At 40.3% G+C, this 14,063-nt stretch overlaps 1 protein-coding gene across 4 annotated transcripts; it reads right to left on the bottom strand.

Moving 5' to 3' along the window:
• Positions 1–1,673: 1,673 nt before the first annotated feature.
• On the bottom strand, positions 1,674–13,745 carry GCNT1 (glucosaminyl (N-acetyl) transferase 1). Of its 4 annotated transcripts, XM_065860662.2 has the most exons (5): positions 13,577–13,745; positions 12,192–12,647; positions 9,538–10,091; positions 4,398–4,497; positions 1,674–3,988 (listed from the first exon to the last, which is right to left on the bottom strand). In XM_065860662.2, exon 5 carries the CDS (start codon positions 3,850–3,852, stop codon positions 2,572–2,574), a length of 1,281 nt encoding a protein of 426 aa, XP_065716734.1. In that variant the 5' UTR covers positions 3,853–3,988; positions 4,398–4,497; positions 9,538–10,091; positions 12,192–12,647; positions 13,577–13,745; the 3' UTR covers positions 1,674–2,571. The 4 variants fall into 4 exon arrangements, with proteins under 4 accessions (XP_065716734.1, XP_065716733.1, XP_065716735.1 ...); XM_065860661.2 differs by lacking the exon at positions 12,192–12,647; XM_065860663.2 differs by lacking the exons at positions 9,538–10,091; positions 12,192–12,647.
• Between the last annotated feature and the right edge of the window lie 318 nt (positions 13,746–14,063).

Genomic DNA, 14,063 nt, shown 5'->3' with positions numbered 1-14,063 from the left:
GTGGTGAGATATACTTTGAAGCCAAATGACCATTTCTGCTCCCCACACTAAAGGCAAGTTGGTTGAAAGAAAGATACAGAGTTTTGAGGCAGAAAAACTACTTTCATTGAAGTTAGTAAAGATTCTAGTAACTAAACATTTTCTGCTAAAGGATTTCTGAACTACTTCTTGTTTAAATGAGAGAATGAAGTCAAGTTCCTGACAAATAAAAAAGTGAAGATAGATAAGATTAATATGATTTCATGGTACAGAATAGATGCTTTTTACTTGTATGTGACTTGATCTCCCAGTGGGCCTAGGAAGGAAGGAAGGAAGGAGGGAAGGAGGGAAGGAGGGAAGGAGGGAAGGAGGGAAGGAGGGAAGGAGGGAAGGAAGGAAGGAAGGAAGGAAGGAAGGAAGGAAGGAAGGAAGGAAGGAAGGAAGGAAGGAAGGAAGGAAGGAAGGAAGGAAGGAAGGAAGGAAGGAAGGAAGGAAGACTAATTTGTATGCAAAGAGTAAGAAACTGACTAATTTCAGTTATAAAATAGAAAACCTCAGGATAAATATGAGGAAAATAACTTTGTACATCGGATTAGTGTGGATTCTTGAAAACTAAGTATTTGGAAAAATCTGAGTGACTTGATTTGGAATAAGGAACATAACCTGAAGGGTATTGCCTTTTTCCATCTGCTGTCTAAGGCACCTGGAAGACCTTGCCTGTCAAAAGCAGTGAGCGTACACCGGATGTCTCTTGACAGTAACATTTAGAGCACCCAGTCAAGTAGCATCTTCATTGTGTCTCTGCAGTAGCAGTATCACTGTCATTAACAACAGAGATACAGTGAAGTATTAATCGTATTATACAAATGGATAAGTACAAAACAAGCTTCAATAGGTAGGTAAAAGGCTTGATGCTCCAGCTCTCTAGCAGATTTGAAGCAGCTGAGTTGGCAGTCCATTCTTCAGACAACTTCATCATCATTTTTTCAGTCTATTTGAGCTAGGAGTTCTGGTCTCATAGAAGCTGTTCATGTAGCTTGTTTCCAGGTGGAAATTCTTAAAAACAAACAGCTTCCTTTCTACTAAAAATGTAACATGACTTCCTGGAATTTCCCGGAACTATATGCAGTGTAGCTTGTTGTAGTTTGTGGTAGAGCACAACTGTCTATAAGAGCATTTTTGTAGAGAAGGCAAAGTATAGGGAAGACAAGATATTTCTCTCCACTGACACAGCTCATAGGCTTTTATTACCAGTTTATGCATCATATGAGAGTCTCTGGAGACTCCTTAAACAGCTTTCAGGTGGTTTCGAAGGTGGATGTTGGCAAAAACAGGCTCTATTTCAGAGTAAATTGCTTGCCTCCCTAGCTGTTCACATGATCAACGGTGAGCAGTTCATTATGATAATGTCTAATGGGGTACATCTTAGGAGAAACTTCATTACAAACTGCCTTTGTAAGAAACACGTACAGCAGTTCAAGAAACAAAAAATTGAGCCTGTTTTGCTATTTGTTAGTATGTGATGAATTCCACTGTCATCTCAGGAGTAAGACGAGACACCACCTGGCAGTAACTATGCAAGACAAACCTGAACAGATATGGAAAGAAATAATAGAAAAAAAAATATAGTTCTTCATAATTACGTTTTTTTGGTAGTTCTTTCAGAAGGACTTTGATTGTAGGAAAAGGTGATATCATTTAGAAAAATAACTTTATTTTTGTTTATTCAGTGTTAAAAGAATCCGGAATGCAAGTTAAGCTTCACAAAAAGCAGAAACCGGCAGTTCCATCAGTGACATTTAGACACTACTTCAGTTCTTAAATTTTTGAGAAACTTGAGTCATTTTGAATCCTAAAGAAACACTCCTGATACAGTAGGAAGTCTGAAATTACAAGTCTAATATTCATCAGGCACAAAAGCGAAGTTCCCCTGAGAAGATGTAGTTTCAAACTGGTGTATAAACTTTGTATCACATTATCAGGGGGGTCTGAGAGTACAAAACCAAGATTTGGCTACAAAACTTTAAACACAAATCCTTAATACTCCATGCTGAAGATGAAATCTTCAGGAGCGTGAACTACAGCAATATTACAGAACTACAGCAATCAGATTTAAGTTAAATGGTGACAGCTGGCTTGGGCATATTCCATTTGGTTAACTTTCAGATCAAGTCTGTTATTTTCCTGAGAACTTTCAGTACTCAGTATTGTGTTTGTACAGTCCAGCTGCTTTTTTCCTTTTTTTCCCCCTCTTCATCTTACTCTTTCAGCTAGCATTACATTCCAGGGAAAAAACTGAGGAAAAACCATGAACAACATGAATTTTACAAGCCTTAATACAAATAGTTTAGCCACAGGAAGTCCATTAATTACACCTTTTAGATAATAAATATTCCAAGAGTTGACCTTCTTTAAAAAATTGCTGTATTTGATTTTGCACCCAAAGTTCAAAGCCTCAGTGTGCAACACAAGGCATCCCCATCTCCACTCAAGACATGTCTTCTCTCCCCATTGTCCATGTACAAGGCATGGAGTTCAAGTACGTAGCTGTACTGTTTGTACCTATGTTTCATAACATGAGCATGCACTGTTTTAGTTCTTTTGCAGATACAAAGCTTTGTGTCGCAAATATTCTTCCAAACATTTCACTGCAAAAGGGTCAACTTCAGTGTCGAACTTATTAGCGAAGAAGTGGTGGTTTCGTAGCATCCAGTTCAGGTCTCCTACCCCAAAAACACAGACAGAGCGAACGTGAACTCCACTGCATGGTGGGTAGGGTGCACCTTTGGACACATCACCTTCAAAGTACTGCCACTTGACAAACCTAGCCAATGCATTCATGTCAGAAACATCATACTTGTCACTCGAAGAAACTGCACCCGGGACTTCAGGGATTCTCTGAATTGTTGCCCACAGGTATTCATCTGGGCTGTAAGTATCTTTTGCCCACTCAATGAACTTCAGTATTTTGCTGCTTTCTAAGACGTATTCTACAAATCTTCTGCTAACTACAAAATAGGCACTACCAGAAAAAACTGGAGTACTGAGAGGTGGTAGTTGTTTGTCTATGCCTGTGTTCTTTATTCTACCATCAATAATCTCGTGGTGTTTTTTCCACCTTACTTCTTTATAAACAGGCATTTTTTCTGTTTCCAAACTGTTTTCGCCTTTAAGAGCTTTTAATTTCTCTACTATTTCCTGGTTGGTCTTTATAGGAAAGTCCATGCCACAGAGGTTTATTAGATATTTCCAGTTTGAACTTCTTCTGTAGAGATCTTTCATGCAATTAATATCTGCCTGCACCCTGCTCCATGAAGCATATACAACACTTTCTAACTGGCTGGAAATAAAGACATTATCAAAACAGGAGACTATTCCCTTCACAGCAGCAAAAAAAGATTCTGGAGACTTTTTGTCAACATGAATGCAGTAAAAATTCTGAGGGGCATAGATTGATCTTAGAAGTCTATCAAGCATGTCAATTTTGTGATAAACCACTATCGAGTAAGCAATTGGAAATTCTGCTTCTTCATTGCTGAGAGGTTCCATAATGTATTTCCTAGTCTTGGTGAAGGAGGCACAGTCTGCTGTCATGTTAATGTAATCATTTGTTGTTAGTCTGTGTCTTTTCTTAAATGACACTGACAATGTCTCAAGTTTTACCTTTTGAATTTCTTCTATATCCCCCTCTATAATCTTGGTGCAGTTAACATTGCCAATAGGATCTTCTTCTGTCAGCTCTAGATGTCTCCGACTTAAGAAGTCTTGTTTCTGGTTAACTTTCAAAACTGAAATGATTACTAAAATAAGAGTTAGACCCAAGAAAAGCCTGAAGTGTGAGTTGTGGCAAAACCGCAATTTCCTCTTCAGCATTTCAAATATCAAATGGCTTTGCAGGGCTAAAAAAATTGCCCTCCAATCTGCTCATATCAACTTTAACAACTTCAGAAAAACAGTTTGTGTTTCTCAGGAATTTGGTGAGTTTGTCAGGGAGATGGAATGAAAAGTCCTAAAGAAAAATGAAATATAGTTGTCATTCAAAGACTAAAAGATTATTTTTTTAATTACTTGTTAATAAATACATTGTTATTTAGTGGTAGCAAAAAGGTGAATAGTTCCACCAAAAATTTCTGTTGAAAATTATAAATTGATGAAAAAAATAGTTTATTTTTCTAGAAAAATATGGTGAGAAGCAGATTTCTGTGAGACATTATTTCTGTAGTACTAGGAGTATAAACCACAGTTCAGTAAGAAGAGGGAACTGATTCAACTGCATCTGACAAAATTAAAGCCAGTAATTAAGTCAGATACATTACTGAGAAGCAAGTGTTTTTTATTAATTCATGCTTCAGAGATTGACAAGAATGTTTTACATTCATTTCAGCAGTGACACAGTTTTCATTATAGTCATAACTTACCACTCACTTCCTGGATGCTACTCAAGCTTTATCTTCTCACTGGGAAAGCAGTCCCTGAAGCCTTTCAAGGTTTTTTATAAGATACAGTCTCTCCAACTTCCTGCAGTTGAGATTAGAAATACCATCAGGAAAGAGCTGTTGAGAAGAAGTGAGTGTAGCATAGCTTCTCAACTTTCAGAATTGTGAGAAAGCTGTGACTCGATTGCTGAAGTACCTTTTTCAGGTAAAATACAATACTTACAGCCTATCTCAAAAGCTGATTTGTGTTAGGTCACTGCAAATGCACAAATCTAAGAACACAGCAGTGTTGTGTTACCATCGTTTAAACACACCTGTTTTTATGATTCACCAATTGCTTTTATGTGAAAATATGCTGCAAGGTTGAGTTGCAACAAGATTTATAATACATCAATATTATTTTCATCTTCACAGGCACTACATAATTTTTGTTTGTTAGCCCTGTTTCGCCTTAAGCACCTTTTTTTCTGTTTCAGTGTTCTGTGAAGGGTTCACTGCATAGTTATGCAGCTGCTATAGCTGTAGCTGTTGAGAAAGCTGCAGTCTAGAATTACCAAACTGAGGGTCTTGTTTTTGTGAGTACTACCACACACAGTAAACTGATCAAGAACAGGGTATCCTTAAACCACTTGCATTGCTACTCAAATAATGGCATTTGTACACACAAATTCATTGCCTAATAATTCAGTACAGGTTCGAATTTCAAACAAACCTCTAATTGCAAAAGCCAATACAGTTTACAGAGAATGCCTTCCAAAATTTTAATCTGTAAGTTAAAAGGTTAAAGAAATATTAAAGTATTGGAGAGATGTACAGTTCCTTTCAAGAAAAATTTAATGCCTGCGAGTAACTTTCAGAGTAGCTCTAAGAATAATTGCTACCCAAAAAAAATGGTGAGAAAATTCTCTTACATAAAAGAAGTGTGTGCTACGTCCACTTCTGGTTTATGCTGTAGGCTGTTCCGTGTAAGATCTTTTCTTTTCCTTCTTTAAGCTACCCCAGTATCATTTCAGCTGTTGATTTTCAAAGTGTGTCTTTTATCTTCCTACTTACAGATCTCGGAACAAGTGCATGTAAGAAATTGAGGCCTGGCCTCACAGTTTTTTGGTAGTAATGCTGCCACCAGAATACACTACACATCAGGTCCACCACCATGCCCACAGCTTTGCAAAGTGATGGGAGGATTGATCCACATGTAGTAGGTGGGAGAAAGATGTGGATCATTGCATAGATGTCTAACACAGCCATAAGGATCATGGCTAACAGCATGGCATAAACATCTTATTTACTGTAAAGTGTACTTTGTTTTCAGAGTTGCAACTGTAATTATTTTACCCTGCATTTCTTATTTATCTTAGGAACATGGACATTTTTTCCAAGGCTGGTTTAGGTTTATAGTGAAGTAAAACTGGAAGAACTAAAATTTTAACTCTTAAGGTAAGTAGCCAGATGAACCAGTGTGCAATTATGGCTGAAAGCATAAAAAGGTACTTAGTAAGTATCAGGTCTCACACTTTGGATTTGAATTTAAAATAAATACATAAATAAATAAATAAATAAATAAATACATAAAAGAAAAATTCCACAATTACCACTTTTAGTTTGCAATATGGCATCAAACACAATTATATAATCTAGAGGAAGTTTTAACATGCTTTGTAACTTATCACACATTTGCTTACTTGATGTCCTGCTGGTCTTGATTGGTAGATCTGATCCAGTAGAAATAATATACAATACATATGAAATTAACAAAGGAAGGATACTAGCTACATGATAGTCCCCAGTATCTCTATTAAGTATTTATTGCCACAGGATGAAGCTTGTGATACTGGTCACCCTTATATTACTGCTTACTGCCTAACAACTTAGAGACTTTTATAGAACTTAGAATGTATTTCAGAACCACTTATATTTGTGAAGCTTTCACTGTCAGAAGCTGGACTCCTTCTTTCTTAACGATGAGAATTAGCACTACTATTTTATCCTACTCCCAGTGTTTAGAGGAACACTAGCATTGTGGAGTAACACACACTTAAAGAGGATTGCCACTCCTTCCCTGTTCCTTACAATCCAGGGAGACAGAGCATTAATCGAAAGCTACCATTGTGGTCTTCACCTTCTACAATTTCCAAATAATAAAGCTTGCAAAGACATCTTTCCTGCTCCTGCTCTAGATTAGAAGTTAATTGAAAGCAGGATAAAGAACTTGTTTCAAAAAGGCCTTGTATACCTAGCTGGGTGCAATTCCTCTGTGTTATTGAGCTCAGAAAAATCAGACACTGCATTTCTATTATACCAAAGTTCAAGATCTACAAATGTTTACACATTAACATGGCTCTTATCTTTAGGTGGAGGCTTTTCCCCACAGTCAAATTTCTCTCCCTGATACGTCACTTCCTCTGAACAGTTACTATTTATGCTTGCAATTCCTTTTCTAAAAAGTCCTAAAACTTGATCATATCCTGTTCTTTGCTAAATATGACCTCTGTTTTTTGTTTTGTGAAGATTTATGAGCCTAGAATATTCACTAACATAGCTCCAGACTGCGTTCAGTAAAGCTTTTAACATGCTTTTCTCAAGCTCTGCATAGCTTTAGCGTGCATACTAGATAACATGGTGTCAAAGGCAGCACTTCGCACTGTAGGAGAGCAGGAGGGAGGTTGCACAACCACATATAAAAGACTTTATGCTACAGCCTTGATCATGCTCTCAACTGAAGTTCAGTTGCACAAGTTATGTCCTTGACCCACTTCCTTCTTTAACTGCCTCCTCCTCAAGCCAGAGCCGTATTCCTGATGCAGTAATCATTAAAAGCGGAAATTTACAGTAGCTGAAGGAGTTAGTAAAAAGGCTGAGTGAGCTGCCTGCTGCCTGCTTCCCTCTTTCCTGCCAAAATTATTCTTCACTGCTGTATACAAACTGTATGATATGACTAAACACAAAACCAGGATAATTTCAACTTGATTTCTACTAGACACTGGTGTTCTCCATTTAAACAGACCTTATGGAAAGAAGGATTACTATGTGTCAGAGGGCAAATCACTTGGATCATCTGCCTCTTAGTTTAGTCACCAGTGAAACAAGTACTCATTACCTGTCAGTTTGGGAGATGTCTTGGTAAACATCAGGTTCTGATTTAACTTTGATATGACAGTAAAGGTGCTACCGTAAAACAGCTGATTTCATTAACAAAGTCTTTACCTGGTTACTTTATAAACTTGTGTTGACCCTACATGCTAAATTATTAATCTGACTGAAACGAGTCAGCAATAAACTACATGGGTACTTAAGCCAAAGGAGCTGAAGGGAAATAACCTTCATCAAAGAAAGGCTGTGGCCATGGACAGGAGGGAGCAGCACCTTCTGAGTGTAGCTCAGCATGTGTTTTTAGATAAGTTTGGCTTCACCCATCCTTAAAAACAGAAAATGCCACAAGAAACTGAAGTCTTCAGAGGAAAAAAAAAAATAAAAAAAATAAAAAAATAAAAAAAAATAAAGCCAAACTCACAAAACACTTCTACAAGATTAGAGCACACCTAGGAGGGTGACCAAAGTTCACGTAGAGGTTTCATACAGACAGGTTAGACTGGGGCTGCGGCACATAATGATAGTGCTATTAGCAAGGACCCACACCACAGGACTGGTCCTAAGAAAGAGGATGTTTGCAAGGGCATAGAGCTAGCAGACCACTTCTACACCAAACCTGATGGCTGCAGTTTCACGGGGCAACTGGTCCGGTATCACAACTTGCTGCTGGTGGAAGGAGCAGACCCACTCCCATCTCTGCTGGTTGCCCGTCCCCAGCACCTCCGCATGTCAAGCTGGTTTGGTACCACAGCAAACCCAACCAGGTGGCCTCCAGGCAGCTCTCTGCAGTTAGCTCTCATGGCTGACAGCAGGGCCCAAAGGGCACTAATAGACCTTGATGACTTCAACCAGCCACCTCCAAGCTCCCCTATGGCTCCAATTCAGCCTTCCAGGGCTGCCAGCCCGTGCCTCAGTGATGCCATAGATGGGCCAGTCTCCATTCCATACAGCCTGGCAATGGGCCCAATTCCCAGCCCAGCCCAGCCTCAGCTTGTCCCAGTCTCCAGAGAGGTGCCTGATGCCAGGAATGTCTCCACATGCCCCCTGGCTGCTCTGCTCCTGGCTGGGGCTGCGGAATGGGCCCGGCTGCTGGTCCCTGCCCTGATGGACCCACCATGGGGAACCACCAGCCCTGCAGCACCCTGGAAATCTCTGCTCACCATACCCCAGTCCAGCAAACCTGGACTCTGGGTTTGAGGCTCTTGTTTGGACTGAAACAGCTGAGAGTTGGAGATTGTGTCTTTTCTTAAGGTTGAAACAAAATTGTACCACAGACCCATCTCATTATAAGATGAAAATCATTATGGACTGGTGGCATAGGAACAAAAACCCAGGTGTCTTTTGATTTTGGCTCTTAAGTCTTTTCTCACATCAGTGGAAAAAGTGTTGAGGCAAGACGTTAAACACCAATTCAGTGTTCAAAAGGAAAACACTGTAGTTGCCAAAATAGACTGTAGGCCAGCACCAGAAGTTTAGAAGGGGTTAGAGTACTTTGGGGTACTTCAGCAGCCTGTAGATCTTGTGAAAGACTGATAGAAAGGCAGGAGAGATATTAGAGTTAGTGTCGTGGAGGCGTCAGAAGGTCAAAACCAGTTATAACAAGAGCATGGAAGATCTGACAGATCTCGCAGGTTTAGCTGCAATGTTCCGGTGTCATGACTCTCTCAGCCTTGTGGGCTGCTGAACTAATGCGCACCCAGCTTCTTCCTTTCATTTTCCCTCTGATTCTGCTTCCTCTAACAAATATCAGGGGAAGTAGGCAGTGAGTGATGTTTGCTCTCTTGTAGTTGCTTTGGTGACTTTTGGCATACAGCTACAGTGGAGCAGCCCAGCAACATGAACATTATACAGGCCTCTATCTTATGTTCACAAACACATTAGCTTTTAAACAAGGATTTACAACAGGTATTTGAAAACTTCTTGGCAGCTGCACTAATATCCTACATCCATTCACGACAACCTGAAATTTTTGTTTTTACAGAAATGTTTTGAAGAAAAAACAAGTGGAAAATGTAGTGCTGAGTACACCCACCTCTGAAGTGTTAGTTGGGATGGGCCAGGAGACAAGTAATCATTTTGATGGGTGGGGAGTCAGAGTCAGAATTGACTTATTTTTCCTTTTCTTGCCTCGGAGGGAAAATATACGGAAACTTCAGCTATCAATGAGAGCAGTAAGTGAGAAGATGTTGACCAGATCCTTGCTGTTCTCTTTCTCCATTCACAAATTCCACCTGAGATAGGAAACTTTTCCTCAACACTTCTGAAGAAGGCCCTCCACCACAGATGGATTTGATGGAAGGCCCTTGAGTTTTACCAGGGCATATCCACAATGCTTCAAAGCATGCATGTCCTGCAAGCAGTTATTACAATTAACATGCTCCCATTCAGGTTCAGTTATGCATAACATTCATTCTGATGAGGAAGTAATTTTCAAAGCCGTAAGCAGCTTGCATAAACAAAAACAGGCACAAGCACAGAGTGTGCAGGTGCAGGGTTATCTGCAGAGATCTGCCAGACACAGAGTGGAGTCACTTTTACTCAGCGTTTCCATGATTTCAAGCAGCGTGATCTTGAAAGTAGATCCACCTGTAAGTGAATGGAAGTACTCATGTTTGTTCCATTAGACAGCCTTCAGTCTTACCGAAAATAAGATTTGCTCATAAGGTGACTATTCAGGTTATCATTAGACTTTACAGGACTAAGACCTTAATTGTGAAAGTCATGTAGAGGCAGCAGCAGAGTTCCACATGGGTGCAGTTGTCTGCTCATTGACAATAAATACTCTGTAACAACAGGGCTTTTCCTTCAGAGCTGCTTAAAAAAACACCCAATAATAAAAAGAAAAATACACTTCCTTTTTATAGAAAAAAATAATACCTTTCTATTCGCTTGTTAGCTTAGAAGACAACTTCAAACAAAGCTCCACAAACACCTACTACTACATAGAGAATAAATGGTGAGAGTAGCCAAAAGTAGATAGCTGTTTCTTGGCAGGGGGGGAATCACATCCTTGTGTTATTTGTATATATGTTCAGATGTCAGGAATATGGCACATCAAAATCTTTCTCTTTTAGAAAACAAGTAAAACCCACATGAACACACACTGTATTAACTGGCATTGAGAAAAATAGAAATTTTGGTAGTCTTTCTAATACTTGCTTGTACTACTGGATCAAGTAAATCTTCCTCAAAACAGTTCAAAGCCTGATCATCTTTTGTGTTAACATCCTTTCTCAGAGGTCCCACAGCAAGTAAGAAATAACAGTAAGAAATTTAAACTAAGGAAAGTAAAACCGTTGTGGCAAAGTCATTCAGTGACCAGTTCCTCCCCAGAGAAGTCAATGATTCTTAGTATTGACAAAACAATATGTTTTACCTCAAGATAACTAAAACTGAAAGTGCACTCACAAAAACAAACAAAACATCTTTAGAGTAATGCTGTCCAATATAACACCCAGTACAAGTGCCTGGTGTTCATCAAGATAATTTGTACACGTTGGTTACTTCAAAGTAAAATGCGTATCTATTTTTTTTATACAGTATTCTAAAGTAGGAACTATAATTTTGCCAGGAATGGAGCAGTCACTGCACTCCTCGTGCCCATCTACAGAATTTTGCTAATTGCTGTCTTGTGACAATACAATATTTCAGAATACAACACACTGGCCGACAGGAAAGGTAATATCTCTTAAACTACATCCAAATCTTATGGGGAAGGAAGAGGCTGTCGGGTTTTTGAGTATGTGGATCCTGCTTCAAGCACAACGTTTAAAATATTATTCTGAGAAGACTTTCTCTAACCCTGTGTAGAAGCCAATGTTTTAAACCCATGCCTACATTTAACCAGTAAGCTAAAGGACAAGTAGTACCAGCAACAATAACCTCATTGGAAGAGAACAGATGTATCTTGTATTTAAAGAATAAAAAAGGATCAGCATCATGCTTATGTGCAAAGGTCTAACTCTATTGTGCAAGTCAATAAAATAACACTTCCTGCTTTCAACCTACAGCTTAAGAGGTACTACATGATATTTTGAAGGGGTTTCACTGCTCACTTCAGGTGAGGTGTGTTTAATCTAACCTGCACATAAAAATACAGTTCAAAAATACAACTTTTTTTTTGTGTAAGGAGCAGATTCTATCTGGAAAGTAGGTTGTGTTGCAAAATACACAGAAAGACAGGTATCCCACCCCCCCATATTACAGTTTGTAGAGCTGTATACATAATCAGCAATGGTAAACTTCACTGTCATTACAGAAACTTTATACTGGGAGAGAACTGCCACCTCTTATTCCCTTTCCTACAAGATTTCACAGTAGGAAAACAGCCTAATCCTTCCACTCCTCAAAAAGACAAACAAAAAAAGGCTTTAAAATCTAATCAAGAAAAATATTTATGATTATGATAGGAGAATCCACACCTGGGAACACTTTGGTAACAGTTACCAAATACACAGGTTTTGTTATTATTTACAGTGTTCTTGTCTGGTGGGTGTAAAGAGCTTTCTGAGATATGATGAGGTTTTTGTTTGTTTTATTAAGCTTCTCTACTAGAACCATGATTATGCTGTGTATAATAAAGCTTCACAGTGCAAGAAGTGGTTTCCCTGGAGCTATGAAGTAAACCTAACAGCACAAGCTATTTAAGTTGTACTAGTTGGGCATGCTACATTCCTGTGGAATTACCTTTCTTCGCCTTTCCTGAGACAGAATTCTATGTTGATAAAGTTAGGCGTTTCTAAGTTTCGGAAGCTTATGAATGAAAATGGAGAACTTTCAGATTATGTTGGAATTCAAAGGAAAAGCAGTATGAAATTATTAGAAAAACAAAATCGAATCTTTTCATGAGACTAGTAGTGAGGTTTTCACTGTGGAAAAAATATTGGAGAGCAGGATTTTGTATAGTAAATCACCATATTCTCAGTACAGCAGACTGTAAATCTTCAGCTTGTATGTGCTCCAGCACATTTCACTTAAGTTACAAAAAAAGAGAGCAGACTTGGCAAAGGTCTTCGCTGGGTTTTTAAAGAAACTTTTGGTTCTTCAGGTCTCAGGAAAGAATTATTACTGCAGACAACTCAGATTCATAGAAAAGAGATGATGCTGATAATTGATGTTTACTATAGGCAGAGTAGAGAACCACTGTAGAGAAAAAGAAAATGGTAGTGTACCATTATAACTGAGCTCTGATCTGAGTTACAAATACTGCATTATTTTTCACAAGAATTTTCAAGTTGAAGTCAATAGACTGAAATGCTAGGTTTGTCCCTTCTTCTCTTACTACCATTTCTGGCTCTGTCATTCTTGCCAGCTCTGAAGTCATACACCTCATATTCCACGAAAAAAAAAAAAAAAATTTAAAATTGCAGACTCCAAAATAGCAATTTTCTCCTTCTGCCACTCCTCCTCTTTCCCACAAAGAAATCTACTTTTCTGAGCAACACCGAAAGGAGGTAAAGTGCCAGAGCACAACTGAGCCTCCTGTCAGGCTTGTGAGTCCTCCCACCCAACTTTGGTCACAGAAAATTATTTACAACCTTCTAAACAGCTTTGCTGTTCTGGAAAGAAAGAAGTTTTATTCAGGGCTTTCCCAGTTTTAGGAAGTTAAACAGAGAAAAAAAAAAAATTAAAAAGAAACACCCCAGGATTACAATCAGATGTCCCCTGAACCTTGTGCTTGCTAGCAGATTTCACACCAGCCCAGGTGGAAAAAAAAATAAAATAAAATAAAAGGGAGCTGGGGAGACATATAAAGAGAGAGGAGAAAAGGGAAAAGAACAAAAGAAAGACGGGAGGAGGAAAGAGAAGGAGAGATACGAACGGGAAGGGAAAAAAAAAAGAAGAAAGAAAAAATGGAAAAGAGGGGAAGGAGAGAAAGAGGGAAAGAAAGTAAGGAGGAACAGAAAGAGAAGGAGTAGAGAGGCACAGCAGCTGCGCCCTCCCTGGCGGCACCTGCCCGGCGATCCGGCGGCTCTCGGAGGAGGCCCCGGGAAGAGCGATGCTCCCAGCCCAGCCCGAAGCCGCCGCTCGCTCCGGGACCGCGCCGCTTCCTGCCCCCCCGCAGCACCCACCTGCGGGGCCGCGACCGCTGTTGCCCGGCGCGGCTCGATGTGTCGCGGCGGGGAGGCGAGACACTCCGGGGCAGGCAGGGCGCCCCGGCAGCGCGGATACACGTCCCTGCCTGCGCGGCCCAGCGCTGGGCTCCCAGCGCTGGGCTCCGGGCTCCCGGCCCCCGCCCGGACCCGCACCTCCCCCGGCACCACCCACCCCACCCGGCACCGCTGGCCGCATCCCGCCCCCGCCTCTCCTCACGCCTGCCCGCCCCTCCCTCACTCCGACAGCGCCGAGCTGTCGCTAGCCCCTTTTGCAACTGCTTAGTCTTTCTCCCCTCCCCCGCTAAGGCTTCCCTTGCCGGTATCGCTGAAAACCACGTAGGACAGAGCTGGGTAACTCCCCCCGCGGCTCAGGGCTTTCTCACGGTTCCCCGGACCCCCCCGGGGGACGGCCTAGCCCATCAGGAGAAGGCAACATCGGCAGGGCATAGTCCAAAATAACCAC

Source organism: Patagioenas fasciata, chromosome Z (genome assembly GCF_037038585.1).
Source record: "Patagioenas fasciata isolate bPatFas1 chromosome Z, bPatFas1.hap1, whole genome shotgun sequence".
Classification (NCBI taxonomy): domain Eukaryota; kingdom Metazoa; phylum Chordata; class Aves; order Columbiformes; family Columbidae; genus Patagioenas; species Patagioenas fasciata.
The sequence above is the reverse complement of the archived record's forward strand: the minus strand, read 5'-3'. Positions and strand labels throughout refer to the sequence as shown.

Coding starts and splice junctions, on each gene's coding strand:
- GCNT1 (XM_065860662.2), bottom strand. CDS start 3,852: ATGCTGAAGAGGAAATTGCGGTTTTGCCACAACTCACACTTCAGGCTT.